The sequence below is a fragment of the Euprymna scolopes genome, chromosome 7, assembly GCF_053919585.1.
Source record: "Euprymna scolopes isolate OS-2025 chromosome 7, ASM5391958v1, whole genome shotgun sequence".
NCBI lineage: Eukaryota > Metazoa > Mollusca > Cephalopoda > Sepiida > Sepiolidae > Euprymna > Euprymna scolopes.
Genome location: NC_136488.1, coordinates 158,720,869 through 158,743,130, shown reverse-complemented (window position 1 = coordinate 158,743,130; position 22,262 = coordinate 158,720,869). Strand labels below are relative to the sequence as shown.

The 22,262-nt window shown below is 31.8% G+C and overlaps 1 protein-coding gene across 3 annotated transcripts in view; it reads right to left on the bottom strand.

Moving 5' to 3' along the window:
- Positions 1 to 8,683: 8,683 nt before the first annotated feature.
- Positions 8,684 to 22,262, bottom strand: part of LOC145280107 (mitochondrial ribosome-associated GTPase 1-like) — a 76,353-nt gene continuing 62,774 nt past the window's right edge. For all 3 annotated transcript variants that reach the window (XM_080131854.1, XM_080131852.1, XM_080131853.1), the window contains exons 8-10: positions 21,290 to 21,371; positions 14,048 to 14,163; positions 8,684 to 8,983 (exon numbers count right to left, since the gene is read on the bottom strand). In XM_080131854.1, coding sequence (XP_079987980.1) covers positions 8,871 to 8,983; positions 14,048 to 14,163; positions 21,290 to 21,371 — 311 coding nt within the window. In that variant the 3' untranslated portion in view covers positions 8,684 to 8,870. The remainder of the gene's footprint in view (positions 8,984 to 14,047; positions 14,164 to 21,289; positions 21,372 to 22,262) is intronic.

The following is a 22,262-nucleotide window of genomic DNA, read 5'->3' as shown; positions in this document are numbered from 1 at the left end:
GGAAGCGAATGAATGACAACAGATGTGAACACGTTTTTTTTTTTTTTGGTTGATGTACAAAGTTATGATTAGACATTCTTCTTCAGAGGTGGGAAGGGGGATTAACTTGTATGTTTCACACTTAAACACTTAAAAACATTTTTTTTTACGCATTAAGTGACTGTAGGATGAAAATGCCACCTATGTAATCTATCTATTTATAAAAGTGTGTGTGTGTACGAGGACACTTCTCAACCTACATTATCAACGAATTTTGGATCTGCAGACTTGAAATTTGGTATATAGAGTAATCATACACGTAGAAAACTTTTAATAGATTTTCATCCGGAAAAAAAGGGGTCAAAATTGAAAAATTGGCACTTGGGGGAGGGGGGGTCATCGGATTTTTATCTGTTTGGTAATTGTTTCACAACTGGGCATGCGTGAATCGCTCACATGACAGGTTCCTTATGTTAAGAATAAATAGGTCTGAAAACACTTTTTAAAGATTGTGTCAAGCTGACCTGATGGTTATCGTACTTGACTCACTGTCTTTAGGTTTTGGTTTCGATCTCAGTTTGAGTATCGTTTTCTTTTTCTTTTTTTTTATTACTTATAAGAATTGAACTTTGCTTGACCAGATCAAAATCACACAAATCGCGTTACATAGTCCTTTGGCTGAGAGCTGCAAATAAAACCACTCAAGCTCTGGAGAGGCACATAAACCCAACTGTCCACTTCAAGCGTTCAACTCCCAATCTTCCTCTTTCTCTTTGGGGATGGGTGGGGGACTGGCTATGATTGCCTCTCCTTCCTTTCTCCTGAGACCTCTTCATGCTTGACTGGCTTTCACCCTTTGTTAATGATGTTTGCCCAGAGGTTGACTACTCCAGACACCCACAGAAGCTAATACCTAGGACTGCATCCATTCCTGGGGCTTACTTACAGATAATCCTGGGCAAGCTCCTCTCACAAAGTTGATCCCAGTGAGACTCTTCCCACTGAGACATTTACTTTTTCGAACAAAAAGAATATCTTTTGGGTGGTCTGATTGTGGCCAGAAATATCCTCGACCCTCTTACACACCTCTTCCTCTGGCCTCGCATCCAACAACTGTATGTCTACAATTCACATGCACTAGCAAAACCTGCTGCACAGCAAATATTTACAATTGTCCTTCTCACCATCAATATTTCTATTACTGAAGAAGGCCGAAGGGAACATCAGCTGAAACGTTGCACAATCATGGAATGAGAAATATCTTTAATCAAAAAATATGTTTTGATAAAGCTGATATTTTTCTGGATGGCATAAAAAATTAGTTTTTTAGACAGAAAAACAAATAACATGCAGCAAATATGAGTTTATAAAATTTCTATAAAAATAATAGCCATTGTATTTTAAATATAGAACTGACCCAAATGATATAAATTAATGATTACTAATAAATACTCATATAGCAATACTGTGCTACATAGTTCAATACAAATAATAATAAAAATTGTTAGAGGCAATTTTTATTTCATTCCTTCAGTCGAACTCCTATTGACAAACAATGTCCTTTTTGTCCTGTTTCTTTTGAATGTTCCCTTTTTTATGTAATGTTTCGCTGACTTCTTTTTTGGAGATGAACCATTGCATGTTGAAATTACTACGAGTTCTTTTTTAACCCCATTACAACAACGACCATATACTTTTATGATGATATTTGTACTTGGTATTTGTGTGTGTGTATGTGTGAGACCATCGACCCTTGAAACGCTAACATCCACTACTTAGTTGTCTGTCGAGGCCATGTTTGTCAGATCAATTCATCTCCTTATCTTTTCTGAGCCACAACCTTCCTCAAAACTGGCCATAAAACTCCCTCTATCTCATTTAAACTGTTTGTAAACTGTAAACTATCAACTGTTGCAAAACTCACTCTCACTCTTCAACTGTCCATAAAGTAGCTTTAAATATATTGGACCCCTATGTCCGATCTTTTGTTCTAGTTGTGACCACACCTTGATTAATTATCAGAAAGATAAAATATTTCAGCTTTCCTTTGTGTACCTTGGTGAACAACTCCTTCCCATTGTCTTTTTTTGCTGATCAACTTATTTTCTCTGTGTAATCATTTCCTAACACTTTGAAGGGAGAATGTCCATAGTATCACAGACCTAGCAAATAACAACAACTTACTAAATAAGATACAAAAATTGCTGAACGCGAATGAAATAAACCCATAATTTCTGAACACATAAATAATCAGACTAAAAAGTATACAAAACTGAATTCTATACACAACTTTTGTTTATAAAGCTATATTGGCCATTGAAATAGAAACAAATCTGATTTTATCTTATCTCTAAGTATATTATAATAGCTGGATGAATAGTTGCAATATTTTAAATAACAAATTAAAGTCTTAAATATGTGCAGGATGTTTGTACGGGTTTCTTTTAGTTTCTTCATCATCGCTGTTTCTCTTCGTCGCATTTCATGTTTGATTGTCTATTGTCTCCTCTGACTAAAATGAATAAACTCTTTTCATGCAGGAAAGAAACAAGGAGATGTTCGCTGAGTCTTCTTCAAGGTTTCATATGGAGAGAATAGACTTAGGAGAAAGAGACAAATGTTATTTACTTCTTAAACTTTCTAATGAGTAACGTAGACGGACAGACATCAAAGTAACATTCGCCTTACCTTATCAGTTTTCTACATCATTGGCAGTGGTGTGGCCTATTCACGCACATTCACAGACGTTAGTTTTCTCTCTGTTCAAAAACATGACATCATTCTTCATCATCTTGACCCCTGCATCAACTTTAGGTCACCCATCTTTTATTCAACCCTGGGAACGATTCTGTTCTACAGATCTGGGTTATCACTCACTAAGTGTGACTCTTGCCAAAGTTCATACTAGCTAACTTAATCACAGTTGCCGTAGGGTTCCTAAAATGTAACAACTGAAGAAGAAAAGACTTGAAGATGCTCTATTCTTTTTGCAAAAAGTTACGAATGGTATCTGGCATTCCACAATAAAGTATTCAGTTCTAAATATATATATTCAAACATTGGATCTCTTATTTACTTTTTAAAATACTTGAAATTAGATATAACGAAATGTAGTTCACACATCCTAACAATAAAAGTTAGAATTTCAACAATACTAATGTGGTAATTCTTTCTAACTTTGAAGATGCGTTAAAATTAGTGATGGGACGATTCCATTAGTCTCCCACCCATTCCATTCCAATACAATTACCAATTTTTTCAAATTTCCAAATCTGATAGAATTATCGATTCCAATTTTTTTTTTTTTTTTTATTACATTTTCACCCCAAACAAGGCACATTGCCACTTTAATGTAGGGGGCTACTATCAGGGGAAACATCTACTGGGGTACTATGTAGGGATTAGGGCAGCGAGATGTTGGTTCACGTTGCACTTGAACTTATGCATGTCAGTACAGTTGGGGAAGCAGTGACCTGGAATGGAATTCCAAAGTCTAGCAGTTCTGGGGAAGAAACTACTGGAGTAGAAAGATCTTTTACATCTACGGATCTCTCCAGTGTGGGGGTGGGATTTTGTAGCTTGTCGGGTCTGTCGAGGGTGTTCACGTCGTGGGGGCACAAGTGCTTGCAGTTCTTCAGAGCATTCACCATTATAATACTTGTAGAACAGGCAGAGGGATGCAACGTTTCGACGATGGGACAGAGGCTGAAGTTTTGATGCCAGTTTAGGGCCTATCAGATTTGCGACTCTCTTTTGAACCCTGTCAAGGAGCGAGAGACTAGTAGCCGATGCACCGGCCCAAATGTGACAGCAATACTCCATACATGGGCGAATAGTGGCCTTATAGAGGTACAGGATACTTTCGGGTGTTAGAAGTTTTCTAGCACGGTAGAGAGAGCCCACCTTCCTCGCAGCGGCCCTGGCAATGCCCTCGATGTAATTGTTCCAGCTCATGTTTCCTGTGAACGTTAGGCCAAGGAGCTTGAAAGACGTACTCTCAGCTAAAGAGTTGTTGGCCATTGCTATAGGTGGTAGAGGTTTCTTGTAATTATTGAATGAAACCAGTTTTGTTTTAGTGGCATTGAACGTTACCATCCATTTTTGTCCCCATTCCACTACTGATTTGAGGTCATCCTCTAGTGTTTCTGCCATTACTTTAGATATATGTTCATTTGTTTTCCTGTCGTGCCTGCTATAGAGTGTGGTGTCATCAGCATATATACCCATCTCAGAGGCAATTTTGTCGGGGAGGTCATTTATGAATATCAGGAACAGCAGAGGACCAAGGATAGATCCCTGGGGCACTCCGGCATTTATATTATATTGTTTAGACGTACGACCGTCGAGGACAACCTGGATTTTTCTCTTATCTAAGAAGGATTTAATTATGTTAAGTATTCTACCAGTGATACCGTAAGATCTAATCTTCCTGAGGAGACCCTCATGCCATACCCTGTCAAAAGCCTTAGATATATCTAGAGCTACCGCTCTGCCCTCTCCCGCTTTGTCCAGTGAATGGTATATGCGTTCAGAGATTACAGTGAGGATGTCTGCCGTGGAATGGGCTTGTCTAAATCCATATTGATGGTCGGTCAGAAGTTTAGCATCTGTAAGGTGCTGGACTAGAGCATGGTTAATTAAGGTCTCAAATATTTTGGCAAAAAGTGGGAGGAGGCTAATAGGGCGATAATTTAATGGGTCAGTTCTTTCGCCAGAATTCTTGAATACTGGTACCACAGAAGCAGTTTTCCAACAGCTCGGAAAGCAAGATTCATTAAGGCATTTGTTGTAGAGTTTGGAGAGAACTGGAGCTACTTCGGCTGAGCACTTTTTTAATAGCACAGCTGGGATGAGGTCGGGTCCACATGCTTTGGAAGTGTCAAGGTTTTTTATGATAGCATGCACCTGAGCAGGGGTGATTTCCAGATCGTCTAGCGTGGCGTCTGTCTGCATAGGAAAGTCAGGTAGGGGGTGGTTAGAGGGTCCAGTGTAGAGTTGGAGGCAAACCGACTGGCGAGCATGTTAGCCTTCTCGGTTGCTGAGCAAAGAACCTCGTGATTGTTATTCATTTTAAATCTTGAAATATTTAACTATAGATTTTTTTAGGAGGGGTTACTTTAATTACCTGTGTAATATGTACATTCAGAAACGTAAAAATACACTTGTGAGTAGGGGGAGGGTTCTATACATATTAGTTTCACTGGTAGTTTTCAAATATATAAATATTTATTATGTTATCATTAGTTCCAGCAATTGAAAATCAAGTTTGAAACAAAGACAAACCTGAAACAATTAAATTTTATTTGCAACAGCAGCAGGAGCAGCACTCCTCCTGAAGTCCAACCCTTCATCAACGTGATAGAGAGATTGGCAATATAGTAATGTTAGAACTAGCAGGTGGAAATCCAGGAAGAGTCGGCATCAAGATCTATCATCATAAAGTCACTGTCTCTTTCTATGTGTTTGACAAATAAAGACGTGTCAGGTGCAAAATCACAAATCAATCAAGAGTAACAAAGTTGCTTCTGTGCCATTCTTTTGTATGTTATTGGCCAAACCTTCCCTGACTTTGTATGCAACTGCTGAGTTTTGTTGTTCTTCAGTGTTAGGGATAAAAACCTGCAATTTTGCAGGTTAATGAATAGATGCAGCCAACAAGGAGGACTTCATGCAGACCAGACAAATCCTTTGTATGTAGATGTCTGCTTAACAACAGCAGCTGGGGAGATGATGATGGCTATGTGATACATAATGATACAGACTGAAATAGATTTCATGGCAAAAACATCAATTTTAATTTTTATTTGTTTGCACATTTTTTTTTTTAAAACAGAAAAAGAAATAAAAGTTTAGTTGTAAGGGGAAACAGGAGTCTTACTCCGAAATATATTTCTTTAAAAATAAACACCTGTTTATTTTATAAAAAAAATTTCGCGTTGCAGTTTTGGCTTCAAATGTATTTATACATGTTTTATTCTTCAAATTTCACTCAATGCTTTGAACAGATATACACAAAAATAACTCCCCAGATTTTCAAAATGCGCAACCACGCGTCACCTATCCGGCCTAATAAAACCCCGCAGTTAACAACATCATGTGAACTCTTCATCGAACTATCTTCCACTACATCATGTTGAGGAAGAAGAGAGAGAAAAAAAAAAGATTGATAAAGGAGTCTTACTCCGGAATATATTTCTTTAAAAATAAACACCTGTTTATTTTATGAAAAAATTTCGCGTTGCAGTTTTGGCTTCAAATGTATTTTTTTTTTACATAGGCATCACCACATTATCAAGGCCAAGAGGCCACTCAAGGATAAGGGTTAAAGAGTGTACAGTAGAAATTGGACAATATAGTAATCATTAGTAATGAAAATTTGGTAAATTTGATAACTTATATGGAACGGCTCATCAAGAACTTATTTACGTTAGACTTGAACACAACCATATTGTAGTCAGCCGGAAAGCAGGAAAACGGAAGACAATTCCACAGGCGTGCAGTTCTAAGAAAGAAGCTTTGTTCATGGAATCTACGTTTAGGTTTAGGCACAGATAAAGAGTGGGGGGAATTATTGATAGTGTTTACAGCTAGACGAGTGTTTCTTGTGAAAGTTTGGCGAGGGGGGACCACAGATTGAAGCTCAGTCGAACACTTTCCATGAAAATAACGATACATCAGAGACAAACTCGCAACATCTCTTCTGTGAGATAGAGGTTGCAAGGAGGAGAAAAGGACATCTCCTACGAGGCTACGAAGTCTATTTTGAACTCTATCAAGGCAGGACAAGTCCTTTCTAGCAGCTCCTGCCCAGATGTGGCAACAGTATTCCATCCTTGGACGTACCTGGCTCTTATATAGATAGAGAATAGCATCAGCAGTGAAATATCTACCGGATCGATAGAAAGATCCCACCATTTTTCCAGCGGCCTTGGCAACAGATTTGATGTACGTGTTCCATTTAAGATCAGGAGTAATGGTCAAGCCCAGAAGCTTGTCAAAACTTGAGGCCTCCTGAAGACGAGAGCCATTCATTTCAATTGATGCCAAATGTGGATTAGAATGTTGATGATGTAAAGAGAGAAGCTTGGTTTTAGATGCATTAAAAGTAACCAGCCACTCCTTTCCCCATTGTACTACGTGCTCAAGATCAGAGGAGAGAGAATTGGAGAGAACTTGGTCGTTTACTGTCTTAGATGTGGTACCATAAATGGTAGTGTCGTCAGCATAAATGTCTACAAATGATGTAAGGATGTGATTTGGAAGATCATTAATGTAGATCAGGAAAAGAGTTGGGCCCAGGATGGATCCCTGAGGGACACCGGCATTAATACTGTGAGCTTCTGATTTTTACCCCTCAACTACTACTCTTATGAACCTATCAGAGAGAAATGATTTAATAATTGAGAAGACTTTTCCAGCTATACCATAGCTAGCGATCTTATGAAGTAAACCTTTATGCCATACCCTATCAAAGGCTTTAGATATGTCAAGAGCAATTGCCCTAGAAAGATTGCCACCGTCGAGAGATTTGCTAATCCTATGCGATATAACTGTAAGCACATCTGCTGTAGATCTAGCAGAACGGAAACCATATTGAGTGTCACTAAGAAGGTTATTTTTGTTGAGATGGTTGATTACTTCTGTATTTAACACAGATTCTAGCAACTTACTCATGACGCACAGGAGACTTATTGGCCTGTACTGAGAGGGGGATGAGCGATCACCTGAATTCTTAAATACAGGGCATACTAATGAGATTTTCCAGGGAGATGGGAAACTATTCTCCTTAAGACAACGTTTAAACAGTTTTGTAAGTATGGGCGCTAGTTCAGGTTGAAGTATTTATACATGTTTTATTCTTCTAATCTTTACTATATTCTTCAATTAAAAATATACCCTTCCTTTTAAATTTTTATTTTAACTGATAATTTTAAAATGTTTCATATTACCAGTCGTCTAATCCAGACTAAGTCATTTTTTCAATAAATTGTAGCTAAGTATGTTTTTTGTATATTGTTAATAAGATGGTACTACGATAACAAATGAAAATTGGGGATGATAGTGGCTCAGTGGCTAATGATATAGACTGAAAACCTGAGTGTGCCAAGTTTGAATCCAATTCGTTCCACAGAAACTCTCACATCAAACCAACACTTGACCTTGTGTCAAACTTCCCAGAGAAGGGGTAAATAACAAATGAAAACTGGCTAGTCAGAATCAAAGTTTGATTTGTCAACTTTAATGCTATTTGAGTTTAACTTTGAAAAGCCGACAAGATAATTTTATATATTAAAAGTCCTTAGATGAGCTTTCTTAATGGGAGGTGATAGTGGCTGAGTAGGTAATAACACGCACTGACAACCTGGGTGGACCAAGTTTGAATCTAGTTTGTTCCACAGAAACACTTTCACTTAAGATGTTTCCAACTTTCTGGTCTCTCTTGTAAGTACCCAATGTCTTTTTAAAAAGAATTCTAACTAGAAAGATAACAGGGAAATGAATGCCAACAGTGAGAAAAGTATTTTGTCGGTGCATATGCACATATTACTACACTTATAGATGAATTCAGATGTTTTTATAAAAATTTTGAAGGTTTCAGAGGAGAAAGTTTTTTGAATATTTTACTTAAAATTAAAAAAAATATATATATATTAAAAGAAATAAAACAAACCTAATTCATTTCATTAAATCATTAATTCCAAACTAAAATTTTAGAGAATTTTATTATTCATACAGATTCTATTAAAAATCTTTATAAAAAAATGAAAAGAAAAAATAATGTTTTTATTCAAAATTTGACATATTACATTCTTTCAAACATCTGTACACAGATATATATATATATATATATATATATATCTCAAGTTGTCAATTATCAGGATATTTTATTTTCAGTCGGCTTTTATTTTAGAATCCAACATGATTGGACCAAGTTCTCCTGATCGGAACTTTTGTAGAATTATATTCGCTGCAGCGGTGAAATCTGGTCTGTAAACTATTCGACCTGAAAAATATCAAAAACATTAGAATAAAGACAACAATTTGGAAAAGAACATGCAATCAAGTGGAGTTAACTAAAGATTGAATAGAATTAAATTACTTTGGTATAAAAAAGATCTCTTCTTTGTTTTCATAGATAGTGGATACTCTCACTCTCTCTCTCTCAAACACTGACTTTGTACTAACTTTTCTTCAATTTACCATCAGGGTGAGGAAAAAAAATGCATAAAATTCTGAGGATGAAGCCTACCTCCGAAATATTAGTTTTAAACAAATAAATGTTTGCTTACTTTTCATAATATTGCATTGAAATTTGGCTTATAAACATATTTTATTATATATATATATATATATATATATATATATATATATATATAGATAGATAGATAGATAGATAGATAGATATAGATATATATAGTAATTAGTAATTTATAAAATATATATATATATATATAACTACTTCATTTATTCACATAAATTTAATATATGAAAGTATAGATTTATGCGTAAACTTTAAGTATTTACTTCAAAAGTGCTCAATACGTAGGTAGAGCTAGTTAGTAATTTATAAAATACATATGGCGATTAAGCTACACTGAATATTCTGCGTTTCATCCAACTATAGGATTCGTCAGGCTTATGCGCCTAAGCCTGACGAATCCTATAGTTGGATGAAACGCAGAATATTCAGTGTAGCTTAATCGCCATATATATTTTATAAATTACTATATATATATATATATATATATATATATATATATATATTACTAGCAGGCCCCCACCAGTGTTGCCTAGTCATAAGATACAATTAAATATGATAGTATAATTCATGCAGATTACATATTTATTATTATAGAGACAATTCTCTATCAATTATTATATTAAAAAAATATATATAGTAGTGAGATCAAAACTAAAAAAAAATATATGACTTGGGTGCCATCAGCTAGAATTGAAACCAAAGCATACAACTCCTTAACCTCTGAACCACACTCACACACATTTTATATATATATACAGTCCTGGTCAAAATCATAAGACCACTTAAGAAAGTAAGCATTTACACATATTATCGAATTTTTAATCAAACAAATGGTTGAAATCATTGCCAAAAGGGAAAATATGATGAAAAAAAAATGAAATCTGCATTGCATATATATATATATATATATATATATATATATATATATATATTATTACGAATGGTAATAAAAATAAAAAGACATTTATGAAATATAAATGAACAATGAAACAAAGTGCCCTCTGGGTTCGATAAATCTTGCTGAAACAGAAGAATGGGGAGACTCAAAACCCTGAAAATGTACGATAGACGAATGAACAACATATGAAAGTAATGAAAACCCAAACACAAGTGGTAACGTTTCAAAATTAATTTTATTATAAAAATAAACTATGAAAATGGGAATGAGGTTAAATAAAATAAAAATTAAAAAATTACGAGGATGTGGAAGGGGTATCTTAATCTACTATCTAAGAATGCTGACAAAAAATATATCGGTACAAAAAAATACACCAATACAAACAGAATGATGGCAAAATGAATAACTCGCCAATTTAATACACAAGAGAGAGGTATGAAGAGAGAGGGGACTTACAGTTTTTACTTTTCTTTTTTTCTTTCATTTCAGGGGTTGGTTAAAAACAAATATCTCTTTTCTTTTCTACGTGAAGTTTAACCACCATTCTATTCACTTCGGATGACTGTTCATAACATGCGATACTTCTATGTATTATTCATCCGGTGTTTTGCAGTATGTATTTTTGGTTCACCGTGTTCCATGTGTTCGTATGGCCGGCATTATCTCCTTTCTTTTGCCGTTTGGATGGGGTTTTTTCCCGGCATCATCTCCTCTGACAGTGTCAAGTCGTTTCTCCTCCCCTCCATTGTTGGGATGAAATTTTTTTCGCATCTGCCTGGCACAGTGTTTCGAAGAAATACTTTCCTTCTCATCAGAGGGTAGAAATTAGCAAAATGCGGGATCGGATTTTGCATTCAAAAGTATTTGATGAAACAACAAGTAAGTCAAAGATCTTACTTGATAACAAAAAAGTGAAGCAGAGAGAATATGGTGAAGAAAAAGGTGATTACACGTGAATGGATAGTCTGGTGAAAGATAAATAATCCAATGACGGTAAAATCCAAAAATATAACTTCAAGAAAGTTAATTGAATTTCCATTTGCACAAGTAAAATCCAAGGAAATCCCATGATTGGAAGATGGTCCAAAATAATCCAAAGGCCGAAATCGATGGAATAATTCACAAATATGTACAAGGGAAAAGGGGAAAAATTCCAATAATATTAATAAAAGAAAAATAAGATATGCTTTTCACACCGCTGCCGAGATATAAATATAAATAAGAAAGATCAGGGAAGAAGAAGAGGGGGGGGGAAGAAAAAATTAAATGGTGATAGAATTAAGTATAAAATAGAAAAACAAATGTCAAAATGACCCAGATAGGAAATGTTAAAAGGCGCGAAAAAAATATATAGGGCAAAATAATATAGGTCAACTGAAATGTACAGGTTATTACTTAAGAAAATGTCAGCAAGAGTTGTTAAAAGACACTAAATGGAAAATAAATAAATTTCATTTTATATATATATATATATATATATATATATATATATAGATGTTTGTTTTGGTTTTAGTGATATGTTTTGAATGAATTCAATTATTTACGAAAGTGCATTTTTACCTAAATGCGAGTTGGGAATAATTTTCCCTTTAACCAATTTGTGATACCCCCACATGGGGAGCGGTATATTATATTTTAAAAATAATATATATATTACTCCTATAAATTCGTTTTTCTTTTGTGTGTATTGATATTCACATTAAAAACCCACTTTTCTATTTATTTAAAAAGAAAATACAATTTTCTTATATATGGGTTGTGGAAATGCATTCACTAGCAAAAGATCTAGCTAATTTGCATATTCTTTTAAACATTCATTTAAATTAATTCCTTATTAGTTTTTTCGGTTTTCTTATGGGATGATCATCTAGAGTTAACTATTACGTGTAATTATATTCATGCAGATATTCTACATGATTTATACTTGCATAATATTTGCGTAAAATCTTTACAGTAAACAAAAAATTGTTTCCATATATATTTATGTATACGTATATATTTTTGTTTAATCTATTAGTCTATCTATCTATATATCTATAAAAGTGAATATATCTGTGTGTCTGTGCACATTTCCCTACGTAATAACTGCCAATTTTTAGTCTACAGACTCGAAATTTGATATACAGGGTACTGAGATTTGGGAAAATCTATATGATTGGTTTTCGGCCAGAAATTTGGCGATTAAGGGGTCAAAGTTCAACGATTTGACCTTTGAGAACTCTACCAAACTCCTCCGACAATTTTGGGTCTAAACACTTGAAATTTTAGATATAGGTTCGTTGGACATGGATCTAACTTAACTTGATCTGAGCCCAAAACAATAAATGTTAAGGGGTCATAATAGGGGTCAAAGTTAAAAAAATTGACCGTTTTTTTTTTTTTTTGCTCAGCATACACCTCTAAACACCCGGGCAATGCCAGGCACCCATGCTAGTATATATATATATATATATATATATATAGGAGAACAATAGAAATGGGAAATGAAGTCACAAAACTATATATTGGTGGATATAGATCGGTTCATTTATTCAATAAGGGAATACAAAACAATTAGTTTGGGGATAGAAAGTAGAGTAGATTCTAGGTAACATAATGGAGGAACAAAATAGATCAAATAAAATTATAGATGATGTTGGGGGAAGCTTTATATATATATATATATATATATATATATATATATAATAATTTATATATTATATAATTGTGCATATATATATATAATTATAATTTTGCAATAGCCAAGACAACAATATATTATAACAGGTTTAAGATGCATTTCTTAAGTGTTCAGTTTGGACAAGTTATTTTATATTAAACTTAAGCATTATTATTATTTATTTATTCATTAAGCATATATTCCAAAATGGTTAATCATCAAACACAGCATACAACTGTGATAAATATAAAAATATACACAATATTTTAATATTTATCACAGTAGTATTTTGTGTCTCATGATTAGCCATTTTAACAAAAGAATGTTGAAGCTTGTCCAAATGGTTAAGAGACGATTGTAACATTAAAGAAATACATCTTATGATAAATCTATGATAATATATTGTTGTCTTGGTTATTGCGAAATTATAATATATGTGCTCGATAATTAATACTGATAATCGTTGAGCTTAACTAATTGGGTCGATTAATATTGATTTTGCTTTAATTGGTATATGAACACTACCAGAATTTAAGTAAATTTTGGTTAAAATTATATATATATATATATATATATAACTACTTAATTTACTCACATAAAATTAATATACGAAAGTATAGATTTATGCGTAAACTTTAAGTATTTACTTCAAAAGTGCTCAATACATAGGTAGAGCTAGTTAGTAATTTATAAAATATATATGGCGATTAAGCTACACTGAATATTCGGTGTTTCATCTACTCTAGGACTCTTCAGGCTTATGCGCATAAGCCTGAGGAGTCCTAGAGTGGATGAAACGGCGAATATTCAGTGTAGATTAATTGCCATATATATTTTATAAATTACTATATATATTACTATATAAATTACTATTATAATTATAAATTACTATATATATTACTATATAAATTACTATATATATATATATATATATATATATATATATATATATATGTCTCTAAATGTCGGAAAGTGTTCTACTCTAATAGTTTCTTCCCTTGGACTGTTAGACTTTGGAATTCCCTCCCTGCTTCCTGCTTCTCTGATTGGACTAACCTGCAGAAGTTTAAATGTTATATGAACAGATATCTCGCTCATCTCCTCACAGTTTCCTGTAGGCATATTCCAAAAAAGTCTAAATGGCAATACACTTTGTTTGGGGTGAACAAGTGTAAAGTAAAAAAAAACTACTAGAGATTATCATGTCTGCTATTTCAGCAACTGGAATGAGAAAGTCTTCTTCACTGACCTTGGTTTGAATCAATTGATCGACGCTTGGAAAACTTATTGTTCTTCTGGGCAACATGGTTCAATAAAACAAGAACATCATCTGTTGGTTCAGTCAGTCCAAAAACTTTTAAGTATCTGACAAAAGGAAAATTAAAACTTTTTATTGTTATCATTCTTAGCGTCCATAGGACAAAAGTTATAAATATCAATTGGCTGCAATTAATCTCAGGTCGACATATTTACTTTATTATAACAGATTTTTTGTGTCAGTTTAACCAAAAACTATGACATTTGTCAAAGTGATTATATTATATTTTTTATAAATCTGGAATGCTGAAAATTATTCTATTTCTAGAATTTTCAGTCCGTTAAAAACAAATATAAGTTATAGCCGGGATTTTGAATCTAATTTTTTGCCCCGGATTAATTTTGCTAATCCATTCATATTATTAAAAATAACTCCACTTTTTTTATTTATTCATATTAAAAATAACTCAACCTATATAAATATATATATATATATATATATATATATATATATATATATACCTATAAAGTTAAGTTTTTTTTTGTTTTTTTTTTTGCACTGAACTTGATATCAAAGCTTATTTTTTCTATTTAAAAATTGTTAAAACGATCTTCTTAATGGACTCAGTCATGAATATGCAAGCAACTTCATAAAGCTTAACTAATTTGCATATTTCTTTGAAAAACGTGCATTCATCAATTAATTATTCATTTTTTATGGTTTCTAATTAGATGCTTATTTTCATCTGAGTATTACACTAATTTCTATTTATGAATAGTTTCTACATTATGCATAATTACATTGAATTTAGGATGAAAACATTCTAGCACATGGATATGCTTTTAAATATATATATATATATATATATATATATATATATATATAAGTAACTGTGTTTGTCTATGTGTGTGTGTCTGTGTGAAACATTTATCAAACTCTTTTCTATTTGGTCTACAGATTTGAAACTTGATAGATAGGGTATTTGGACTTTGCGAACACTTTCAATTCAATTTTTAGCTTGTAAAAAATAGTTGATGTTGGTAGGAGTCAATCAGAGCTTGAAGTCACTTAATTATTATTCATTTTTATCCATCTGGAGATAGTTGAAATGGTAACGCAGGCTGAAGTACTAAATAACGATTAAGGCTGAAGCGTTGAATGTTTTGATTTCGATTCCAACTGATGGCACCAAAGTTATTTTTTTAACCTTTGAAATTATTACTATATATATTGGGTACATGGGTACAATATAAGAATCAATAGAAAATTTGCTATCTGGCCTTCTATACTGAGGCAATTTTTATTTTTGCCTACTGCCAGAGTACCTCTTTTTGGGGAGATGACTTTCCCCCACATTAAAAACGACCTTGTGTCACATTTTGTTTTTTTTTGGAGAAGCAATTTGTTCTATAATAATCAATACAAAATCTACATGAATTAAAATATGATATTTAAGCGTATTTTACATCTGGGCAACGCCGGCTGACCTGCTAATATATATATATATATATATATATATATATATACAGTGATGATCATATTTATTGGCACGGTAAAATAAAAGTTAAATTTTGTCTAATAAATTCTAAAAAAGGGATTAAATTAAAGAAAATAACAAAGTATATTATGTATTTTTAACTGGCCTTTCCGATGCAGCAATCGGATTTTAGAAAAAATAAATAACAAAGGAACAACAAACATAATTGCAAAAAACCCTTGTTCAAAATTATTGGCACGATTTATTTAATAATCAATTGTATAGCCTTTGGCCTTGATTACCTTCCTCAGTCGCTTTTCATAGTTTACAACCAAGTTGTTGCACTCTTCAGTAGTAATTTTAGCCCACTCTTCCTGACAATAATCCTCCAATTGAATAAGATTCTTAGGCTTCCTTTGCATTACCCTCAATTTTAATGTTCTCCATAAATTTTCAATTGGATTAAGGTCTGGGCTTTGTGATGGCCACTCCAAAACATTAATATGATTGTCCTCAAGCCATTTCTTAGTCAGTTTAGCCGAATGCTTTGGGTCATTATCTTGCATGAACCACCAACGACGACCAAGTGAGAGCTCTTTAGCAGAGTCTTTCAGGTTTTCATCCAATATTTTAACATAATCTTCCTTTTTTATGCTACCTGTGATCTTAACAAGTCGCCCTGGTCCTGAGACAGCAAAGGATCCCCAAAACATCAAACTGCCTCCACCGTGCTTCACTGTGGGTATGGTGTTTTTAGGCAGGAAAGCTTCGCCAGATTTTCTGTAAATATAAGACACTTTATTATGGCCAAATAACTCTATTTTCGTTTCGTCAGTCCATAGAACACGTTTCCAGAATGCAACATCTTTATCAATATGACGTTTTGCAAAGGCTAGCCTTGCTTTCAGGTGCATAGGCTTCAATAAGGGAGTCTTTCTCGGACAACATGCTTTTAAACCAACTCTCTTCAAAACTCTACCAACTGTATGTCGAGATACATTCACTCCAGAGGTGCTCTGTTCATCAACAATCTCCCCAACAGAGATCCTTGGGTTTTGTTTTACTTGTCGAACAATTTTCCGTTCATCTCTTGGGGAAAGAATCCTTTTTCTCCCTCTATCCTCTAAACTCATAACGTGGCCTTGCGATTTGAACTTGTTTATTATGGCTCTAACAGTGGATTTGGGAAGGTTTAGCTTCTTTGAAATCTTATCATAGCCCTCCCCATTGGTATGGCATGCTACAACAAGCTTCCTGACGTCTTCGCTGTGTTCCTTAGTTTTAACCATGGCGATTGAAAATTATAATTTAGTCACTTATAATAGTTTAAATAAATCGCTATCTAAAAATTATCTGAAAAAAATTATTCACTGAATTAGCGTTAAACAAGCATAATATGGCTATAAAAAAGTTCAGAAAGCACGTAAACCGGAAATTGATTGATATTATACTGATACTAAAAGAAAAACAAAGCCGTGCCAATAATTTTGAACAAGGGTTTTTTGCAATTATGTTTGTTGTTCCTTTGTTATTTATTTTTTCTAAAATCCGATTGCTGCATCGGAAAGGCCAGTTAAAAATACATAATATACTTTGTTATTTTCTTTAATTTAATCCCTTTTTTAGAATTTATTAGACAAAATTTAACTTTTATTTTACCGTGCCAATAAATATGATCATCACTGTATATATATATATATATATATGAGCAAACAGTTAATAAAATATGTTAAAAAACACTTTGAAATGAGTTAAAAACATATTTAATCTGAAAAGGAAACACTAGATAAATGGATAGTCCTTAATCCGCGGAGTTTCGAAGAAATACTCTCCTTCTCATCAGAGGGTAGGAATTAGCAAAATGCGGGATCGGATTTTGCATGCAGAAGTATTTGATGAAACAACAAGTAAGTCAAAGATCTTACTTGAAAACAAAATAAGTTAAGCAGAGGGAATATGGTAAAGAAAAAGGTGATTTATATATATATATATATATATATAGAAAAGGACTTATAAAGTAGTAGTAGTAGTAGTAGTAGAAGTTTGTGTTATTCTGTCGGTTATTGACACAGCTGAGTTGGAGCTCCACTGCACCCAGCTGTCCACTTCATGCATAGGTCCAGTCCACCAGACAATTGATGTTGGAACTAGGGTAGCCTGGTGTTGGTAGCTGGTTAGGTATCTTTTCCAGCCAGACGTTCAATTGTTTCTTGAAAGTGTAGGGGATCACTCTCCTTATATTTCTTTAATAAATAAATTTATATCGTAAAATAATTTAAAATGCAGGTTTTAATAGATAATTGCCTCATGTTATTAATTTATAATTCTAGTGTGTGTGTGTGTGTGTGTGTGTGTGTGTGTGTGTGTGTAACATAAAATTTATTTTGCCGGATTTTCAAAGTCAGACCCAAATAACAATCTGTCTGGCAAATTGCTATTTCATTCGAACTAATCCTTTTTTTTTTTTTTTTTTACATCCATTACTAATCATCCAAAAATAACTTGAGTAAAATTGTTAGGAATTTTATTAGACTGGGACAATTTTTTTTATGACCTAAACAGAACCAACCGCTTGTGAAATTAATAAAAATTGTGTTAAGCTTTAGATTTATTGGTAACATGGAGGATTTTTTAGTTATTGCTTTAATCTATTAATACTACATCATATATTTATTACATTTAGTTGTATAGCAAAATTTATGTGTAAAATACTTTGTTTGAATAAAAACAAATGTATTTTCAATGTTCCAGTATAATGGATTTCCCCACTACATTCATAGCTCCTTTTTAGCCATAAATTGATTTCTCTTACAGTGAATTTATTCTGATTCATTTACAACTTTCATTACAACATAAACTACAAAAAATCGATTAGAAATATTTTATAGACATAGTTTACAAAAAAGAAAAAATTAGCTCCAATTTTAAACTGTTGTACACAATTTTCATACATTATTTATTCATTTACAACTTTCATTACAACAAACTACAAAAAATCTGTTTCTTAGAAATATTTTATGGACATAGTTTACAAAAAAAAAGAAAAAAATGACACAATTTTCATACATTATTTTGGCAATAAATAAACTTTACTTTTAAAATTATTATTAATACGCAATATTAATAGATGCTCTTGTGTGACTTTTTAGTCTTAATTAGTGATGAAATGATTCCAATATTTCCTTGATTTTGATATAATAATAAGATTTTGTTCTAAATTCTAAATTTTAAATCTAAAAAAAAAAAAAATACTAAAAAAATCAAGATGTAATTCTACTGAAACATATGTCTAAAATCCTTATTCTGATTTGGATCAAAAGTCATTAATTGATTTTTATTCTAGAACATGTCTCAAATGTAAGGTCTTAAGAAGAAATAGAAATTCATGGAATAAATTTGATATATTTGAATTTCCAAATAGGAAGTTTCTTTTCTTAAGACCTTTGAAACACTGGAGCTGAAATTTGGGAAATAAAATAAATTTGAAAAAAAAAAAAAAAAAAAAATGATTCACCCTGGCAGGGGTAAATCAATGGATCAAGTAGAGAATAAGTACCCCAATTGAATTCAATAGGAAGAAAGAAAAAAGGACGGCGGTTTAACCTTGACATCGGTTTAACCTTCACCTTCGTACGCACATTGGCTTTGTAAAGAAATATTGCAACAAGAAAACTTTTTTAACCAAACTTTGTATTGATATATATATATATATATATATATATATATATATATATATATATATTTTTAAATAATAATAAAAACAAGTTATATTATTATGTTGCGACAATAAAACTTTTAAACAAAACTTTGGATTGATTTTTTTTTTAAATAATATTAAAACAAGTTATATTATTCACTCACGGCCAAAGACTGATTTTTCTATAGAATGTGTTTATATATTTACATAATTTTTTACAAAATATTTTGTGGAGAACAGGATTTTCCCTACATTAAAACCCGACATAAGAATTGAGAATTTAGGATTCTGATCCCTTCCGCCAGCAGTCAGTTAAGGAGAAACAAGCAAGATTTGAAAATTACATTATTTTCATATAACTTATTTTTATAAAGATGAAGGGTAGTGTCACAACATGCAAACATTTTATAATCTATTTTCTATAAAAAAAAAACAAGCTATTTGCTTACCTCCTCACAAGGGCAAAAAACTACAGGTTATAAAAGCATTTCTAAATAAAATCATGCATTTTATTAATATTATTGATTATTATCAGGATGTTGATCTTTTTTGTCAGGGATCAATAAAGAAGTCCTTCTAGACGGAGGCAATTTTATCAAAATTACATAATAATCAATAATAAAATACATAATTTTATTTAGAAATGTTTTTATAGCGTTTATTTTTTTATAAAAAACAAAACAAAAAAAAAAAACATTGCTATTTGCTTGCCTCCCCACAAGGGTAAAATTAAATACAAGGTAAGTTTTTAATGTAATGAGCAAAACATATTTCAACAGATATCTCTCACCCAGACATCGATTTAATAAACAGTTCGCAGCTATTCTACTCAGTGTTATAAATTCTAAATTCTTACACTGGTTTTTAATATAGGGAAAATACTCTTACCCACAAAATGTTTTGTAAAAAAGTTATGTAAATCAATTTTGACCACAAATAAATAATATAATTCGTTTTATTATAAATAAAAAAAATAAAAAAAGCAACCCAAAGTTTGTTTTGAAAATAATTATAGTTATGATACAATAAAAAAAAAAAACTATATATCAATACAAAGTTTGATCTAAAAAGTTTTATTGTCGTAATATAATGATATCACTGTTTTTTTTTAAATCATTTAAAAAAAGAAGCAATCCAAAGTTTGGTTTAAAAAATTTTATTCTCACGATACAATAATATAACTACTTTTTATTTAAAAAAAATATATATCAATGCAAAGTTTGATCTAAAAAGTTTTATTGTTACGATATAATAATATAACTGGTTTTTTAAATTAATTAAAAAAAAAAAAAAAAAAAAAGGCAATCCAAAGTTTGGTTTAAAAAATTTTATTGTCATCATACAAAAACATAACTACTTTTATTATTAAAAAAAAATATATATCAATATAAAGTTTGGGTTACAAAGTTTTATTGTCGTGATATAATGATATAACTGTTTTTTTTTAATCATTAAAAAAAAAAAAAAAAGCAATCTAAAGTTTGGTTTAAAAAGTTTTATTATCACAATATAAAAATATAGCTACTTTTTATTATTATGTAAAAAAATATATATCAATACAAAATTTTTAAAACATTTTATTGTTGCAATATTTATTTACAGAGCCAATGTGTGTGAACTGCGAAGGTGAAAGTGAAACTGGTGTTGAGGGAAAGGCGTTCTTTTTTTTCTTTCTTCGTAGTAAAGTTGGTCAAGGGCTTTATTCTCTACTTGGTTCAAATCAAATAATTTCAGAGCATGCATACATACACATTTTTAGTTTTAAGTCGCTTAATTTTTATCCATTTGAAGATAGCGCAAACGATATTGACGCTCATCTCCTCCTGTTAAAATTTCACAAAAATCAGTGCATCTGAATTCTTGTGGAGAACTTTTTTACTCCATTTACATGAAATCAAATTAAACTAAATATAATCCACATTACCATCCCTTATGCCTAGCAGCCATGATAAATAATCATAATGATCGATTGATTAGTTTAGGAGTGAATCCTGTACATATAAACATAACTTTATGTAGTGTTATAAACATACAAAGAAAACTTGAGTAGAACACTTACTGAAATTTTTTATGTTTATTCAACCAAAATAACATGTAGTCTACAATAAGATCTTCTCCGACCAAATGATCCTGAAGGCAAGCTAAGAAAACAAAGAAACAAGATTAACAAAAAATAAAACAAGAAAGGTTTCAGCATTTTACTATTAGCAAAATTGAAAAGTGAAAATCTCTAAATAAGTTACATTCTCTTTGATTAGAAATATATTTTTTTTTGCTTCTAAGAATGCTCAATTTAGAAGAAATTGTTATTTGAATTATTTTAGTTTGTTTTAGGGCCATTTAATGTTGAAGCCGAATATTACTTCAAGGGAGACAAATATTGTTTTAAATATATATATAACCTCATAAAAACATTGCACTCAGGTCTGAACTCAACATTATTACTGCATAAATACAATAGATCTAATTGGATTTTCACTCAGCATAGTTGATTTCACAGTCTGCAACAGAATTCATATGATTAATCCTTCCTTTTCCAGCTATGTGTAAAGTAAAAATGTGTGATCAATTTAATTGTATTTCTGCATTAAATAAAGGGTTGACTTGCGGTAAAACAGACCAATATAATATAATTTATATAATTTAACAAATTTTAATTTTACTTGAATTCCATAAAATTTCATTTTCACTCAACAAATCATTAGGAAGAAAAAATAATACAAAGTTCTGAACATGATATGAAAAGGCAATGCCTTTTATAAAAATCAATCAAAAATTATTTTTATTGCATGTTATCTATAATATAAATCTTACCTGTCTGTTTAAATGTATGTATGTATTGTATGTATGTATGTCTGCCTAAAACTTTCGACAGAGGTGACAGATTTTCACAAGATCAGTATCGTTTTGAAGCTCGACCCTTCGGATGATAAATACTGAAAAATTAGCTAAAAACATTAATTCCTTCACCCTCAACTGGGCACTTTTCTACAAGGAGGGGGGTCGCTTTTTTCGCTGATATTTTCGAAATT